The sequence below is a fragment of the Chiloscyllium plagiosum genome, unplaced genomic scaffold (genome assembly GCF_037043375.1).
Source record: "Chiloscyllium plagiosum isolate Xiang-an unplaced genomic scaffold, Cpla_swu_hap1 HiC_scaffold_21, whole genome shotgun sequence".
NCBI lineage: Eukaryota > Metazoa > Chordata > Chondrichthyes > Orectolobiformes > Hemiscylliidae > Chiloscyllium > Chiloscyllium plagiosum.
The window spans coordinates 17,293,180-17,308,756 of NW_028270159.1; the positions used below are offsets into that span (position 1 = coordinate 17,293,180).

The window sequence follows — 15,577 nt, forward strand, 5'->3', positions numbered from 1 at the left end:
AAGTGAGGAAAGTTGAAGATGGTGATGCCAATAAATGTTTTGTCCTCGATAGTGTCAAGCAGCAGTATTGCTGGAATGGTAGTTATCCAGGCACGTAAATAAGTATTGTATCACACTCATGACCTGTGCTTTGTGGATAGGTTTTGTTAATTCAGCAGGTGAGCAATTCATTTCAGAACTGATAGCCTCTGGTCGGCTCTTATAGCCATAATATTTGAGTTCAGTTCAGTTTCTGGTCAATAGTAATCGCCAGGATGTTGATAATGGGAGATTCCGTGAAAGTAATCCCATTGAATATCAACAGCAAATGGTTTGATTCTCCCATTTGGAGAGGATTCCTTTCTGGTGCTTGGTGGCAAAAATGTTACTTGCCACTCATCAGCTCAAGCCCAGATGTTGTCTAGAACTTGCTGCATCTGGACAAACTCTTTTGTCCATGTTTGGATCAAGGTGGTCAAGAGCTGAGGCGAAAGTGAGGACTGCAGATACTGGAGATTAGAGTCGAGAGTGTGGTGCTGGAAAAGCACAGTTGGTCAGGCAGCATCTGAGGAGCAGGAGAATCGACGTTTCGGGCAAAAGCCCTTCATCAGGAATAATGGTCAGGAGATGAGATGGTTGACAGTAGACTGATACAAGGCAGAAATCAATGAAATTGTACTGGTCCTGCCTTCTATGGACAGGATATACCTGGACAATTTTTCATACTGTTGCACAGATGTCAGCATTGTATGTGCAATGGAACTGCTTTGATAGGGGCATGGCTAATTATGGAGCACAAGTCTTCAATACTAAAGAAAAGCAGGAAGCTTCAGTGGATGGCAGACTGTCAAAAAGGCATTTGACAGCCTGAAAGCTGTGTTAACCACTGCCCTACAATAAGCCACACCTAATTATGCAAAGACATATTGATGAGAGTGATGTGGGTGTTGCACTGTATTCTTAAGATGATGGGAAGACAGAAAAACCTATCGGATATTTCTCCAGGAAATTGAACATTTATCAACAGAAACATTTGACAATTGAGAAGGAGACTTTGAGCTTGCTGTTGCAACGTTTCAACATATATGTTCCAAGTAATGTGCCTGAGACTATCATACATACTGATCATAACCCATTGGTTTTGGAGAAATTTAAGAACAAAAATTCCAGACTGTTTAGATGGAGTTTATTATTACAGCCATTCAATTTGGAAATTTTACAGGTGGCAGGATTAGAAAACTTGATTGTCGAGACTTGGATGGGAAATGGAGGCATTCGGTGGCAGGAGTAAACAAACTTAAACAAAATGTAGTATTGCATGTCTGCATGGCTATAGTTAATGTATATGTATTGTAGTGTACTAACAGGGTAAGACTAAGAGGTTTCAAAATATCTTTGTATATTGATGGTTTTTCTTTAAAAGGGAGAAGGTGTGACAATGCTGCCCTTTCAAAAAGGTTATTTTGTCCTTGGTTTTTTTATCAAGAAGGGTTGTAAAGGTAAAAGGGGCTGATATGTCTGGAAGTGGCTACTTTAAATAATGGCAGGGGCGTAGCCAGTTCAGGTTATTCTAGTTTAGTTTGTTTTAGCAGGCAGTTAGAAACTGCTGATAGCAGAGTCATCATTCCTGTGTAAAAGGGTTCCGTGCTTCAACAGATGTTTCTTGCTTGACTCTTATTTTTGCAATCTCTTCTGCCTGTAAGAACCTGTGTTTGAATTTACCATTTGCCAAGGAGTGTGTTTTTGGGACTTGTGGATATTGGAACTGCTCCTTTGTTAAGTTGTGATTTTGAGTTGGTTGGGTTTCCAAATAGTTACATTACTCTAAATTTGGTTTTCATTTGTTCGTGTTACAACCATAGTATGTAAATAAATTCTGTTTTGCTTGAAGCCAAATGGTTTGACCAGCTGCATCACTCCAGGAATACCAACTCTACATCTACCTTTAAAATAAGGAAAAGTTAAGTCTGGGCTACGACAAGTGTTTGAGGGGATCTAGCCTGGTCCATAACACTTAGAATCATAGAGATGTACAGCCTGGAAACAGACTCTTCGGTCCAACCTGCCCATGCCAACCAGATATCCCAACCCAATCTAGTCCCACCTGCCAGCACCCACCACATATTCCTCCAAACCCTTCCTATTCATATACCCGTCCAAATGCCTCTTAAATATTGCAATTGTACCAGCCTCCACCACTTCCTCTGGTACTCATTCCATACACGTACCACCCTTTGTGTGAAATAATTGCCCTTTAGTTCTCTTTTATATCTTTCCCCTCTCACCCTAAACCTATGCCCTCTAGTTCTGGACTCCCCGACCCCAGGGAAAAGACTTGTCTATTTATCCTATCTATGCCCCTCATAATTTTGTAAACCTCTATAAGGTCACCCCTCAGCCTCTGATGCTCCAGGGAAAACAGCCCCAGCCTGTTCAGCGTCTCCCCATAGCTCAAACCCTCCAACCCTAGCAACATCCTTGTAAATCTTTTCTGAACCCTTTCAAGTTTCACAACATCTTTCCGATAGGAAGGAGACCAGAATTGCATGCAATATTCCAACAAGTGGCCTAACCAATGTCCTGTACAGCTGCAATAAGACCTCCCAACTCCTGTACTCAATACTCTGACCAATAAAGGTAAGCATATCAAACGCTTTCTTCACTAACCTATCTACCTGCGACTCCACTTTCAAGGAGCTATGAACCTGCACTCCGAGGTCTTGAACATGGGGATATTTGTGGAAGTCCCACCTCCTGTTAGTGGTTCAATTATCTACCACATTTCACAATTAGATGCAGTAGGCCAGCTTAAGCGTAGATTTGGTCTGTTGGTTGTGTGGTTGCTTAAGCCTTGTCATTTATATGCTGATTCTGTAATTTGGCGTGCAGATAAACCAGTGTTGTAGCTTCACTAGATTTAGACCTCATTTTTAGATATGCCCTCCTGTACTCTGCATTGAACTAAAGTTGATTTCATACAGTGCAGATATATCAGACGATGGGATTACAGATGATGTTTAAATACAATTCTGCTGCTACTGGTGGATAGTAGTGCCCAATAGTTGTCCAATTTTGAGTTACTGGATCTGTCCAATGCCTTCCTTATTTATTATTATAATGGTATTGCCAGACACCATGGAGGGTATTCTCAATACGAAGATGGAACTTTTTCTCCACTGCGTAAATTGCCATGGATAAACACATCCATGACAGGTACACTGTTGATGATGGTCAAGTAGACTTTTCCCACTTACTGGTTCCCTCATTGCTCGCCACAGACCCAGTATTTGCACTTGTGGCATTTAGCATTCAGCCAGCTCAGTCAATAGTTGTGCTGCCAATCCACTCTTGGTGTTGGACATTTAAGTCCCTTAACTGGGGTACATTCGGTGTCCTTTCCACCCAGTGTTTCCTCCAGACTGAACACCACTTAGACTAGCTATGATTCATAAAATGCCCATTTTCTGCTGCATCTAGCAAACTGCTGTTAGGCCAATAGACCGCTCAGTGACAAATATCTGCTAATGGTTTGAAAAGTTAGTTTTGATCCCAGTATGGGCTTTGCCATGATGAATGTTTGATTTTACTCTTTCAATTTCCACAATATTTTCATTTTGAAAATTCTTTGCAAATGCACCTCTGACCCCTTCTTGCATACTTAGTAAGACTCATGAAAGGGCATTTGTCTAAAATGAGAAAATTGGACATATTCATGCGCATATGTTGCTTGCCTACAAACTGCAATTAATGAGGCTCTGCACACCAGATAAAAGCACCTCTGGAGTAACTGGACAGAAAGGAACATATGACAAACTGAGAACCGCATGTTCTTAGAACAGAACAAAGCTGCTTCTGAAAGATCAAAAACGTGACTGAAAACCACAGGGATGGGAATGATCCTCGATGAGCAACTACTACTGGAACAAAATATCAAACTTGGGGACAGATGGTGAACAGAATTATTTAACAATAATGCCAAAAATAATCTACTTTCAGTTGTATTCAGGAAAGGAATTCTAGTTTACAGCCCTCAATAATCTCTTTAAAACAAAAGAAGGTAATCACAGAATCCTGGCTTGCTGCAGGAAGGGGACTTGCTCGTTCACAAATGCATGCACACACAGATTTTACATATGTTGGGTGAAGGTTAAGTAAAACTGCTCAAGAAACACATGCAGACTTGGTTAATTACGATTATAAGACCATAAGACATTGGAGCAGAAATTAGGCCATTCGGTCCACTTCGCCTGCTCCACAATTCAATCATGGCTGATTAATTTTTTAACTCCATTTTCCCACTTTCTCCCCGTAGCCTTTGATCCACTCGGCAATCAAGAACCTATCTCAGTCTTAAATACACTTGATGACCTGTAAGTGGACTTTTTTTTTTTTAAAACAGTGCAACATGTCCTAAGTACAGCCTAAGTACAGGCGGCACGGTGGCACAGTGGTTAGCACTGCTGCCTCGCAGCGCCAGAGACCCGGGTTCAATTCCCGCCTCAGGCAACTGACTGTGTGGAGTTTGCACGTTCTCCCCGTGTCTGCGTGGGTTTCCTCCGGGTGCTCCGGTTTCCTCCCACAATCCAAAGATGTGCAGGTCAGGTGAATTGGCCATGCTAAATTGCCCATAGTGTTAGGTAAGGGGCAAATGCAGGTGTATGGGTGGGTTGCGCTTCGGCGGGTCGGTGTGGACTTGTTGGGCCGAAGGGCCTGTTTCCACACTGTAATGTAATCTAAAAATCTAATCTAATCACTGAAACTGAACCTTTACAAACATGGACTCAGTTTTTTGGATCTTAACCATTGTTGGAGATACAGCAAAAATCAAAATGTTGTTAATTTGCTCGGTTTATTTTAGTGTGTTTAATCCATGTTTCTTTACTTCGTAAATGATTTGTCATTAATGATTTGTCATTAAATAAAATGCTCCAACTTCCATTTCCTGGTTCAGAATCTGTGTGCAATAGTAAGATTTTTCTCAAATTGATTAGTTAAAGAAGTTCTGAATTATTATCCTGGTTCACACGGGTCCTAGATCCCTTTAAAGTATGCTACACTGAAGTAAATTTCCAATTAATACAATATTAAGAGCTAAATACCATGGAATATTGTGTGTATCAATTGGTAAGTGTTGAGCATTTATCACTGATTGCAGAAATCAGATTTGTGTGCACAGATGTAAGGTAATTACATGGTAACAGGGATGAAACTTTCATGTAGCAAGATCTGGAAGATGGTGAGAAGTGCATTCTATTACTAGATTACTTGCTTCAAGTTATTAGTGTGCTCATTTCGGTGATGGATGCATTTTTCTGCACCTTCCTTATGAAAGTAAGTTCAATTAATTTGAGAAAATAACAGCCAAAAACAAGCAATATTGCAAATACTGACTTAAAATCTCACAATCTTACATATACAATGCACATGTTTTCAATCACATATTTGCCTACCACATTACAATAAACTAAGTTGTTACTAGCTCAGCAGACTTGAGACAGGAAAAGAAAAATCTCAATATTCAACCACTTTGTACGGCTGGTTTTGGCCTACATGAATTTAGAGGAGCCTAGTTCCTGTTTCTTAGATGACTTATTAAACTAGTATTAATGAAATTAATTAAAATGTTATTAATTACTTGTTCATTTGGCAGTGAAGAATTTGAAAACTATTGAAAAGTGACATGTTGTCAAAGCTTTTTGTCTTGCTCAATCAGGAAAACGTCTTCCCTGAATAGGACATGAATATAATTAATTAAATCAGGAATTTTCCTCTTTTTAGTTCGGAGGCCCCAACTGTGCTTTTGCAGACCATTTGCAAAACAATTACATTTTTTGTATAAAATGGAATATGTACATTTTTTTTTGTTGACACTAAGCAACAATGCTTATTTCTAATGCTGGAAAAAACTTAGCAGGACAGGCAGTATCTGAAGAGAGAGAGATAGACTGTTCATATTTCATGTCGATGTCCTTCTAGCAAAACTGGTTATCAATCAAAAAAACAGACTCCTGTTTTTCTTCAGTCACAGTTTGCAACAGTTCCTTTATTTTAAAAACAAAACAAAATTTACAACCTCCATAGTATTAGTATTTTGTTCGCTTGTATAAACCGGTTTGAATATGGATCTTACAAGCACAAAAATCTCTCTCTTCCTCAAAACGGCTGAAGCTTTGTAGTTGGACATCAATAAAATCATATTTGCATACTGAAAGTTATAAAATAATGAATAAAAGTGACCTGCAAATCTCATGTATCAGCAGTGAGTAATTCATTATGGTTTAAACATGTGACTTACAGTGAATAACTAAACACTGCTTCACAAATTCAGGAGCTCTGCAATGTTTCACTCATTGATGCTAAAGCGGATTCTCACCATTGCTTCAAATTCTGCCTGAACGAATATCCTCTGTTGCTGGTAATGACCTAATCACATGCAGTTTAAAAGATTGAAATTGAGGAACACAGTCATCCCGTTCGAATCACGGGTATACAGCTGAGACAATTGGCTCATGTTCTCCTAAGATGCACCTCACTTGTTTACCTGCTCCATCGAGGACTGCTGTTAGACTCCAACACCAAAACACATTGTATATGGGCCATGAAAATTGACAAATATCAATACTACTACTGCTGCATTGTTCACCAAAACATTGGTGTGACCAGAAATGATAGCAGCTAAAGGGCAAAGAAAAGCTGAATAGTTGATGTTGCTTTAATCCCATCCCATTAAAACAGCCCCACCACAGCAGAAACTAACATTCATGTGCATGTGGTAAAGTTGTACCCTGCCAACTTGTGCCTTTTAATGATAAAAACTGACCACATACCTCTGCAATACAGTGCACACTTTCTAACAATCTACCCCACGTACTTAAACCAGGACAAAATGGTAGGGGACACTCACCTTCTGAAAGACTTGGTAATTGGACTTAGACCAAATGTCCAGCTGCAATTAAAAAGGCAACCATTAGATTAATTGTTAAAGATTTCAGATTGTTAAATATTAACAAGGTATACTCAAGGGAATTTCTGAATGCTAAACAATTTAGTTCTGCATGAAAGAAAATGAAATACATTAATTGGAAGAGTTCTGTCAAAATTAACTAGGCAACAGTTCTGATTATGAGAAACAATAAAAGGAACAGTAATTTAAAAGTTTACCTGCTTAATACTGGAACATGGTTATAACCAAACCCAAAATCTACAGATCGAACTTAAGAGGCACAACTGGGAGATTGGAGAGGTAGTAGCAGCAGTCAAATTCAACACAATTCCCAACTGAATCAAACACCCAGCACCACCAACTTCAAAACAAAACCGATTTGTCCTTTTCACTCAGAAAAGGGTTTGTGTGCATATGTGAAAAGGAATATTGATGAGACAGCAAGTACTCTTTTGAGATTTTAACATGCTTCTATGCTGATTATGTGTATTGTATGCAAACTAGGAATGCTGTATGCTGTCAAATGTGTAATAAATGAGCCAATGTTCAATCCCTAACCTTTTTATTTAATGAAGATAATAGCATGAGAAAAAAAATCCCAACTTTTACTAAGAGTAAGCAACAAATTGAAAGTGCTTTGGGTTGCAGGACTATGTATATTAGGAACTGGATTGAGACCACTTAATCTCATTTCATATGGGACCGCTTCTGCTAGTAGACAGAACAAAGTCTGGACTGACTTTGAATCCAAAATTGGAGATGAAAGACCAGGGTCTCAATCATCTACATCACCCATTTTTCCATTCCAAGAAAAGTAACTTAATCACCAGTGCACATACATACAAATAAACTTGAATAAAACAAGGATTAACTCGGATGCAACATAGATTACATTAAATTGTTTCCAAGGCATAATCATCTAAGCCTCTGATCTGCTTCATTATTTGGAGGTGAGTCTTTTTTTCCTAACACTGATGAGTACATAAATTCACTTTAAAAAAAAATCTTGCAATACAATTCTTACCAAAATAAGAAATACCTGAATCAATTTCTAATAAAAAGTATAACATATTTGGGGCAGCACGGTGACTCAGTGATTAGTACTGCTGCCTCACAGTACCAGGGACCCGTGTTCGATTCCAGCCTCGGGCGACTGTCTATGTGGAGTTTGCACGTTCTCCCAGTGTCTGTGTGGGTTCCTCTGGGTGCTCCGGTTTCCTCCCACAGTCCAAAGATGTGCAGGTTAGGTGAATTTGGCCATGCTAAATTGCCCATCGTGTTCAGTGATATGTAGATTAGGTGCATTAGTCAGGAGTAAATATACGGTAGGGGAATGGACCTGGTTGGGTTACTCTTCAGACGCTCGGTGTGGACTTGTTTGGCCGAAGGGCCTGTTTCCAGACTGCTGGGATTCTGATTCACATGTTAAAGCAGGACTTTATATGAACAGTTTACATATCCTGTTAAATGCTAGGTAATGTGGGGAAATATCAGAGTCACAGAATCCCTACAATGTGGAAACAGGCCATTCGGCTCAACAAGTCCACACTGACCCTCCAAAGAGTAACCCACTGTAAATATATGATTTACTTATAAATATATGGCTGGCTGCGAGTGTAAATATACTCGGCATTCGAAAGCCTTTGGGGGTGTTCCATTATGCGTGCGCGCGCAGAACAAGGTCACGTGATGCTCCGTTTCACGTGCCGGAGGCGTGCAGCAGGGTCACGTGATGCTCTGTTTCACACGCCGGAGGTGTGCAGGGGGTCACGTGGTTCTCCATTTCGCGGGCAAAACAGGGTCACGTGATACTCCATTTCGCGGGCAAAACAAGGTCACATGGGGTCGGAAATCCGGGAATGCGAGGAGGCGGAGAATGGAGTCAGATCAACAGCTAATCAGAAGATATTCCACCTCAGTGATTGTATGACGTTTTTTATTATATAAAACGACTGGGCCTGGGACAGAACGGGGTCTTACTTTTTGAACTGGCACACTTTGTAGTTTGTCAGGGACAAAAAGGTTTAGACCCAGAGCTCTGTATACTTTGTCCACTTACTGTTTAAAATAAATTAAGAGTGTGAGACTGAATATCTTCTCCTATTGCTTCATTTAAAAGAACACGCAGGACTTGGCTCACACATAGAAGAAAGTAAGTTGGTAGATTGAGCCAAAGTCCAACAAATTGGTGACCCCTACGTGAAGAAGACGGAGAAGTGACGGAAAGAGAGAAAAATAGAAACAACGGACAACTGACGTCTGATGACAACAACAACAGGTGAGCAGACGCCTGTTTATATCGAAGTTCTGCAATTGGAGATACTAAACTGATTGTTGTCGTTATACTGCAAGTGTCCTAGTAATAGTAAGTGGATAAAATATTGATATAGTACGTACAGGTTTAAAGTCCCTTGGGGTTAGAGTCACCATAAAAGCAACAAGGTACCTATGGGTTTAAAGTCCCTTGGGGTTAGAGTTCCCATAAAAGCAACAAGGTACGTAAATGTGAGGAGGTTTAAAGTCCATTGAGCAGGATCTCATAAAAGCAACGCTCACAAATTTTGGTTTATGATTGATGTGTTGTATGTTTTAAAACCTATATTGGGGAATGTACGGAGGGTGGTAGAAAAGCCAGTAGCGTTTTGAAGACAGAGACGGTGGTGTTTCAGTGAGAGAGAGTCAGTAGTGGAAACCCAATGGTGACAACGAAACTGCTGATAAATCTCGCTGAAAGGGTCAGTTGCTCGGGTGTACTCCATCCAAACTGACTACCCACCAGATTTGTCTGATTGGGTTGGTTGCTCGGTTATATTTATTTCCAAACCAACTGACTACTGGACGGGAGGATTAAAACAAAATACGTAAAATGGAAGGAGGATTTGATAAAGAGTGTGAGGAATACGGGGGATTTTCTTTCGACTTAATGTTGCCCAAAGCTAGAATTCAGTTAGTTAGTGGGGTTGCGAAGGAAAAACAAAAAACAATGATGCAGAAATATGATAAGATTTGGGAAGAATTACAACAACAGGGCAAAGTCCCGAAAGATGAGGAGAGGGAGAACTTGTCACTGTTTTTAGGAAAAGCAGAAGAGCAAGCTAAATTAGAAGTTGAAGAGCACATGAAGGGAAAGAAAGGGTCAATATTAGTTAGAAGAAAGTGGACTAAAGAAGGCGAGGAGAAAGAGGAGAGGAGGATTTATCTGCACAACATGACGTTAGCCTGTATGACAGTAGAAACATTACAAAAGAGAGTAGGTGCTAACTCTAAAACAGAACTGGCAAAGGAGACATTAAGGCAGGACCAACCGCACCATTATATCCTAAATTGCCTGGGGCACAATCACTGCCCCCATATCCTGTAACACAAATGCCACTTATGTATGTTTAAGAAGGGGTGTTGGATGTGCAAGAAGTAGGAACAAGAGAGTACGAAGCAGTAAAAGAAAGACTGGTGGAAGCAGTAGAAGAAAGCATCAGAAAGGTAGAAAAACTAACACTAGAAGCTGACAGAGAGTTAAAGAAGCGGAGGAGGCAAGCAGGGTGATAATGACGCACAGCAGAAACAAAGAACAGCCGAAACAGGGGAGACATTCATTATTGGAAGAGCCAGATGCTCACTCGACACCGTATAGTGTTGAGGGCGAAAGGAAGGGAAGATTACGTAGTTCAGGTCAGTTACTAGATGACGGGTTCTCAGACAGAAGAAGGAGAGATTTGAGGGAAGAACGAGATAGAGAGAAATTGGATGGGGAGGAGTCTAAAAATAGTACAGATATTGAGGACGAAGAATCCCTGACAGAGGATGACCCACACACCTACCCCGTCACTTTGAAAGGCTCACTCACAATGCATACCGAACATGGCCCTCCACTGAAGCCCCTACCTGAACCAAGTTACAACCTGCATCAAAGAGACACATTACGACAACCCATAAAGTATCAGCACCACCAAATGCCATTAATTTACAGAGGCTCTTATTTGGGGGATGTTTATCAGCCCTTCACATTTACTGACTTGAACTGCATCCTGGATAAAATGCCCCCACCCATGGAGGGAGGTGGGCCCTGGATGACTAAATTTTGCCAATATACACTAGGACACAAGTTAGCTATGCGTGATTGGAGAGCATTGTTGGGCAAGTAATTGAATATGTGGAAAATACAGCAGATTGAAGTGTCTGCGGGGACCGCCTTACTACCTGATTCGGAACCGTTTGTGCAGCATGCCACCTGTGTGGGAAGGGCAATGAAGGATAGATTTCCGATTCCACCGGGAGCGATGCACTCACTCACCTTCACAATGAAGGAGGGTGAGGATATGCCTGCCTTTTTGGCTAGGTGTAAGGGCACATGGACAGATACTGCGGGGAGCCATCCAGGGTCGGGTCAGCTACAGACCACGTTATTTAGGAATGCAGTTATGGCAGAGATGCCTAAGGAAGTAAAAGAGGCAATGGAGAGTAATCCTGATATCCCAGGTTGTTCTACAGAACAGTGGGAAAAACACTTGACGCACCACATGAAGAGTTACAGGACAAAACAGGATGAAGATAAACAGAGCAATGAGTCAGCTCAAGTGCAGTTGCTGACGTTACAGCTCGATGAGGCTAGAAGGAAGGCTAATGATACAAAGAAGGCCTCCCAAAAGATGACTAATCAGATGGTTCAGCGGCCGTCGCCACAAAACAACCTGCCGAGTCTAGACCCTGATTGGATGCCACACTACCCCCAATATGGGGCAGGCCTATAGGTGTTCCAGGAGGAATGCGTGGTAGAGGAAGGGGCCGCGGAGGACCAAGAGGTCAGCCACCCAACACCTGTTTTGAATGTGGCCAGTCCGGGCATTGGAGACGGAATTGTCCCATGCTGTGGGGAACCCAGGGAGGCCAGGGATTGATCCGAGGACAGTATGTCCGCTCAAGTCAGCCTCCTTTCCAACAGGCTGGTCAGCCTTACCAAGTCCCAAATGCAGCTGCAGCCCCGGTGCAAGGACAGTACCCCCAAACTATGCCGGAAGAACAGGGGTACGAATATTGACGGGGCCAGAGAACCCAGGGGCATGTGGGTTTGGCAGACGCCTATATGCAAATGAGGGTAATGGACAAGAATCTGTCTTTTTTGGTTGACACGGGTGCAAGATTTTCTACCATCACTTGTGATATACCTCGGTCAAGCATGTCATCTTCTAGCGTCCAGTTAGTATGGTTCTCGGGTAAACCAGAAAATCTGCCTTTGACATCGCCATTGATTACATCAGTGGCCGGACAGACCTTTCGTCACCGGTATATTTCATCACCTGCATGCCCTGTGAATCTGATGGGCCGTCACTTGCTGGTGAGATGTGGGGTCTCGGTTCTGTGCGGACCAGACAGGCTGGTAGTGACCTTTCCAAATGGCTATTCTGTCAATTGTTCTATGACAATGATTCACTCTGGATCCCAAATGATGCTATTACTGGACACATTACCAACGGCAGAAGGGCAGTGGGCAGATATATACTGGGGACTCCTCGAACCCGAAAACAAGCAGAACAACGGTATACAGTCTTTATACAGCCAATGGCGTCCCTGGGTTCAGATGCTGCATCCCTATGCTCCTCCTGCAGATCCCCTTCATGTTACTCTGTATTATGATAGAGATGATAATGACATCTATCAGCATGTATTCTATCAGCACTTAGAAGGGACTCAATGGGAGATTTCCTCTAGTTGTATGCTGATAGGGAAAGGTGTGGCGGGTGTTGTTGAACTAACTGCAGAACAGTTGGAATGGTATGAGATGTCTGAAGAAGCTATACCTCATCTCATATTGGCTGTGCATGCTAAATATCAGGCCAAGGATCTGGGACCTATGTCCAAACGTTTGATGGCGCTAACTGATTGGGTTTGGACTCAGCTGCCAAACAATATTCACCATCAGAGGAAGCCTATAGAATTATGTCCAGGACAACTAACAAGGTACTGCTGGAACATAGGCTGATTGAAAGATTTCATGGCAGAGAGAAAACAGACCATCCACAGGCTGCAGCGATGCTTGACACTCTACCAGATACCTTGTGGTCAGCAGGTTCAACGGACGTTGGTCACTGCAAACACGTCACCCCAATCACATTCGATTTAATTGACCACACTCCAATTTGGCAGAGACAATATTCACACAAACCAGAGGCTGAAGCCGGCATTGCCGACACAATTGAAGGATTGTTAGCAACAGGGGTGCTAGAACCCTCCCAGTCAGCCTGGAACACCCCTATCTTACCTGTAGAGAAGCAGAATACAGGTAAATATAGGATGGCGCATGATCTTAGACGGATCAATAGTGTCGTTTCTACTCCAACAGTTCCAGTTCCAAACCCTTACACTGCGATGTCTGTGCTGACCCCTGACCATAAGTGGTTCTCGTGCATTGATCTGGCCAACGCATTCTTCTGTTTGCCCCTAGCTGATCATCTGAGGGACATTTTTGCGTTCACCTACAAAGACCAACAACTACGTTATACAAGGGTCCCTCAAGGGTTTATTTTGTCACCGGGGGTGTTTAATCAGGTACTGAAACAGCAGCTGAAGGATCTGACGCTCCCAAAGGGGGTGGTATTGATCCAGTATGTGGATGACATTCTTGTGGCAGCACCCGATCATGTTTCTTGTTTGGAAGCCACAAAGTCGTTGCTGTTTCACCTGTATAGTGTCGGTAAATTGCAATGCTGCAGACAAATGGTGTCTTTTCTGGGTAGAGTTATTTCTGCTAAGGGAACAGGTGTGTCTCCGGCTCATAGATCCTCCATTCTGCATCATACCAAACCAGTCACTGTAAAAGACATGCTCTCGTTTCTTGGGTTGGCAGGATACAGCAGACGATTCATTGCATCATATGGGGAGCACACTTTCCCTCTCAGGGCCATGGTAAATGAGCAAAGCATGAGAAATTTGTCGGCCCATTTGCAGTGGACCACGGAGGCAGATGAAAGTTTCATATCTCTTAAACAGGCCCTAACGCGGGCGGCTGACTTAGCGGTCCCGGATTACAAAGAGCCATTTTTCCTCGATATTTCTGAAAAATTACACACAATACGTGGTGTTCTTTTTCAGAAAAAAGGGGGAGGCAGGCAGGTGCTGATATATGTAAGTGTTACCCTTGACCCAGTAGAGGACAGACACCCGCCATGTACAAGACATGCAGCAGGGGTAGCAAAGATTCTTCAAAAGGTAGCACATATAGTCATGAGCCATTCACTAACAGTACTGACGACACATAGTATAGTGGCCTATGTGAACTCAACAGCCTTTACAATGACGTCACTGCAGCAAACCAGGTTAGAGAAAATCTTGAATGCACCACATATAATTTTTACACATGAAGGAATTAACATGGCTGATAACATGGGAGAAGGAGAGCCACACGTGTGAGGAAAGGGTACAGAGAGATACCAAAGTTAGGGTAGATTTACAGGCAATTCCATTAGTAGACCCAGAAGAAGTGCTGTTCACAGATGGTTGCTGTTACAGACATCCAACTGAAGGACTTAAAGTAGCCTATGCAGTGGTGCGACAGACAAGTGAGGGATTTGAGGAAGTGTTGACAGGAAATGTGACAGGCAAAGAATCAGCCCAGTTGGCTGAACTACAGGCAATGATAGCTGTGTTAGAATGGTCAGAAGGAAAAAGAGTAAATATCTACACTGATTCTGCATATGTGGCAGGGGCTATACAGGTAGAACTTAGTCAATGGATCAGAGCAGGATTCTTAACAGCAGCAAAGACCCCAATTAAACATGAAAAAGATATGAAAAGATTAGCGAAGGCCCTAATGAAACCTGCAGAAGTGGCGGTGGTCAAGTGTAGAGGACATGATAAAGCAGACACAGTAGTAGCGAAGGGCAATCAGGAAGCAGATTCAGCAGCAAAGAAAGCAGCAGGGTATACAGCACAGTATATAACGATGCAAACAGAGAGAACAGTGTATGACCTGCTGCCTGCTTGCGATGCGAATGTGTTAATAAAAGAGCAGCAGAAAGCCTCTCCTCATGAACTGACAGTATGCAGAGAGAGAGGGGCCACAGAGTCAGAAGGGATTTGGAGGTCACCAGACGGTAGACCAGTGCTACCTCCAGGTTTGATAGCTTCCATTCTCCAGAAAGCTCATGGGCTCACACATTGTGGGAAAAACACAGATTCAGAGGTATCTGACACATTGGTGGCATCCGTTCTTGCCAGCAATAATTGAAAATTATATCAGGGAATGTAGAACATGTATAGAATACAATGTGAGACCAACAGTGAAAGCACACAAGGGAAAATTCCCTCTTCCAAGAATGCCAGGTCAGGAAATAGTGATCGACTGCACTGACATGATAGAGAGAGTAAACGGATACCGGTACCTTTTGGTAGCAGTGGATGCATACACTGGTTGGCCAGAAGCAATACCTGCAAAAAAGGAAGACGCAAAGACAGTGATCAAATTTTTGATAAACCAATACATTCCAATGCATGGGTTTCCAAAGAGAGTCAGGTCAGATAATGGCACACATTTTAAGAATAAGGGCCTGCAAGAAGTTGAAGCAGCTTTAGGACTGAAACATGCGTTTGGAACAGTCACAGGGAAAAGTGGAAAGAATGAACCAGTCCATAAAAGGAAAAATAGGAAAAGTGTGTGCACAA

At 42.3% G+C, this 15,577-nt stretch overlaps 1 protein-coding gene across 2 annotated transcripts in view; it reads right to left on the minus strand.

Annotated features, from left to right (window-relative positions):
- med27 (mediator complex subunit 27) overlaps positions 1-15,577 on the minus strand; it is a 240,098-nt gene that overhangs the window by 13,271 nt on the left and 211,250 nt on the right. For both annotated transcript variants that reach the window (XM_087998350.1, XM_043720349.2), the window contains one exon: positions 6,884-6,925. In XM_087998350.1, the coding sequence (XP_087854476.1) occupies positions 6,884-6,925 (42 nt within the window). The remainder of the gene's footprint in view (positions 1-6,883; positions 6,926-15,577) is intronic.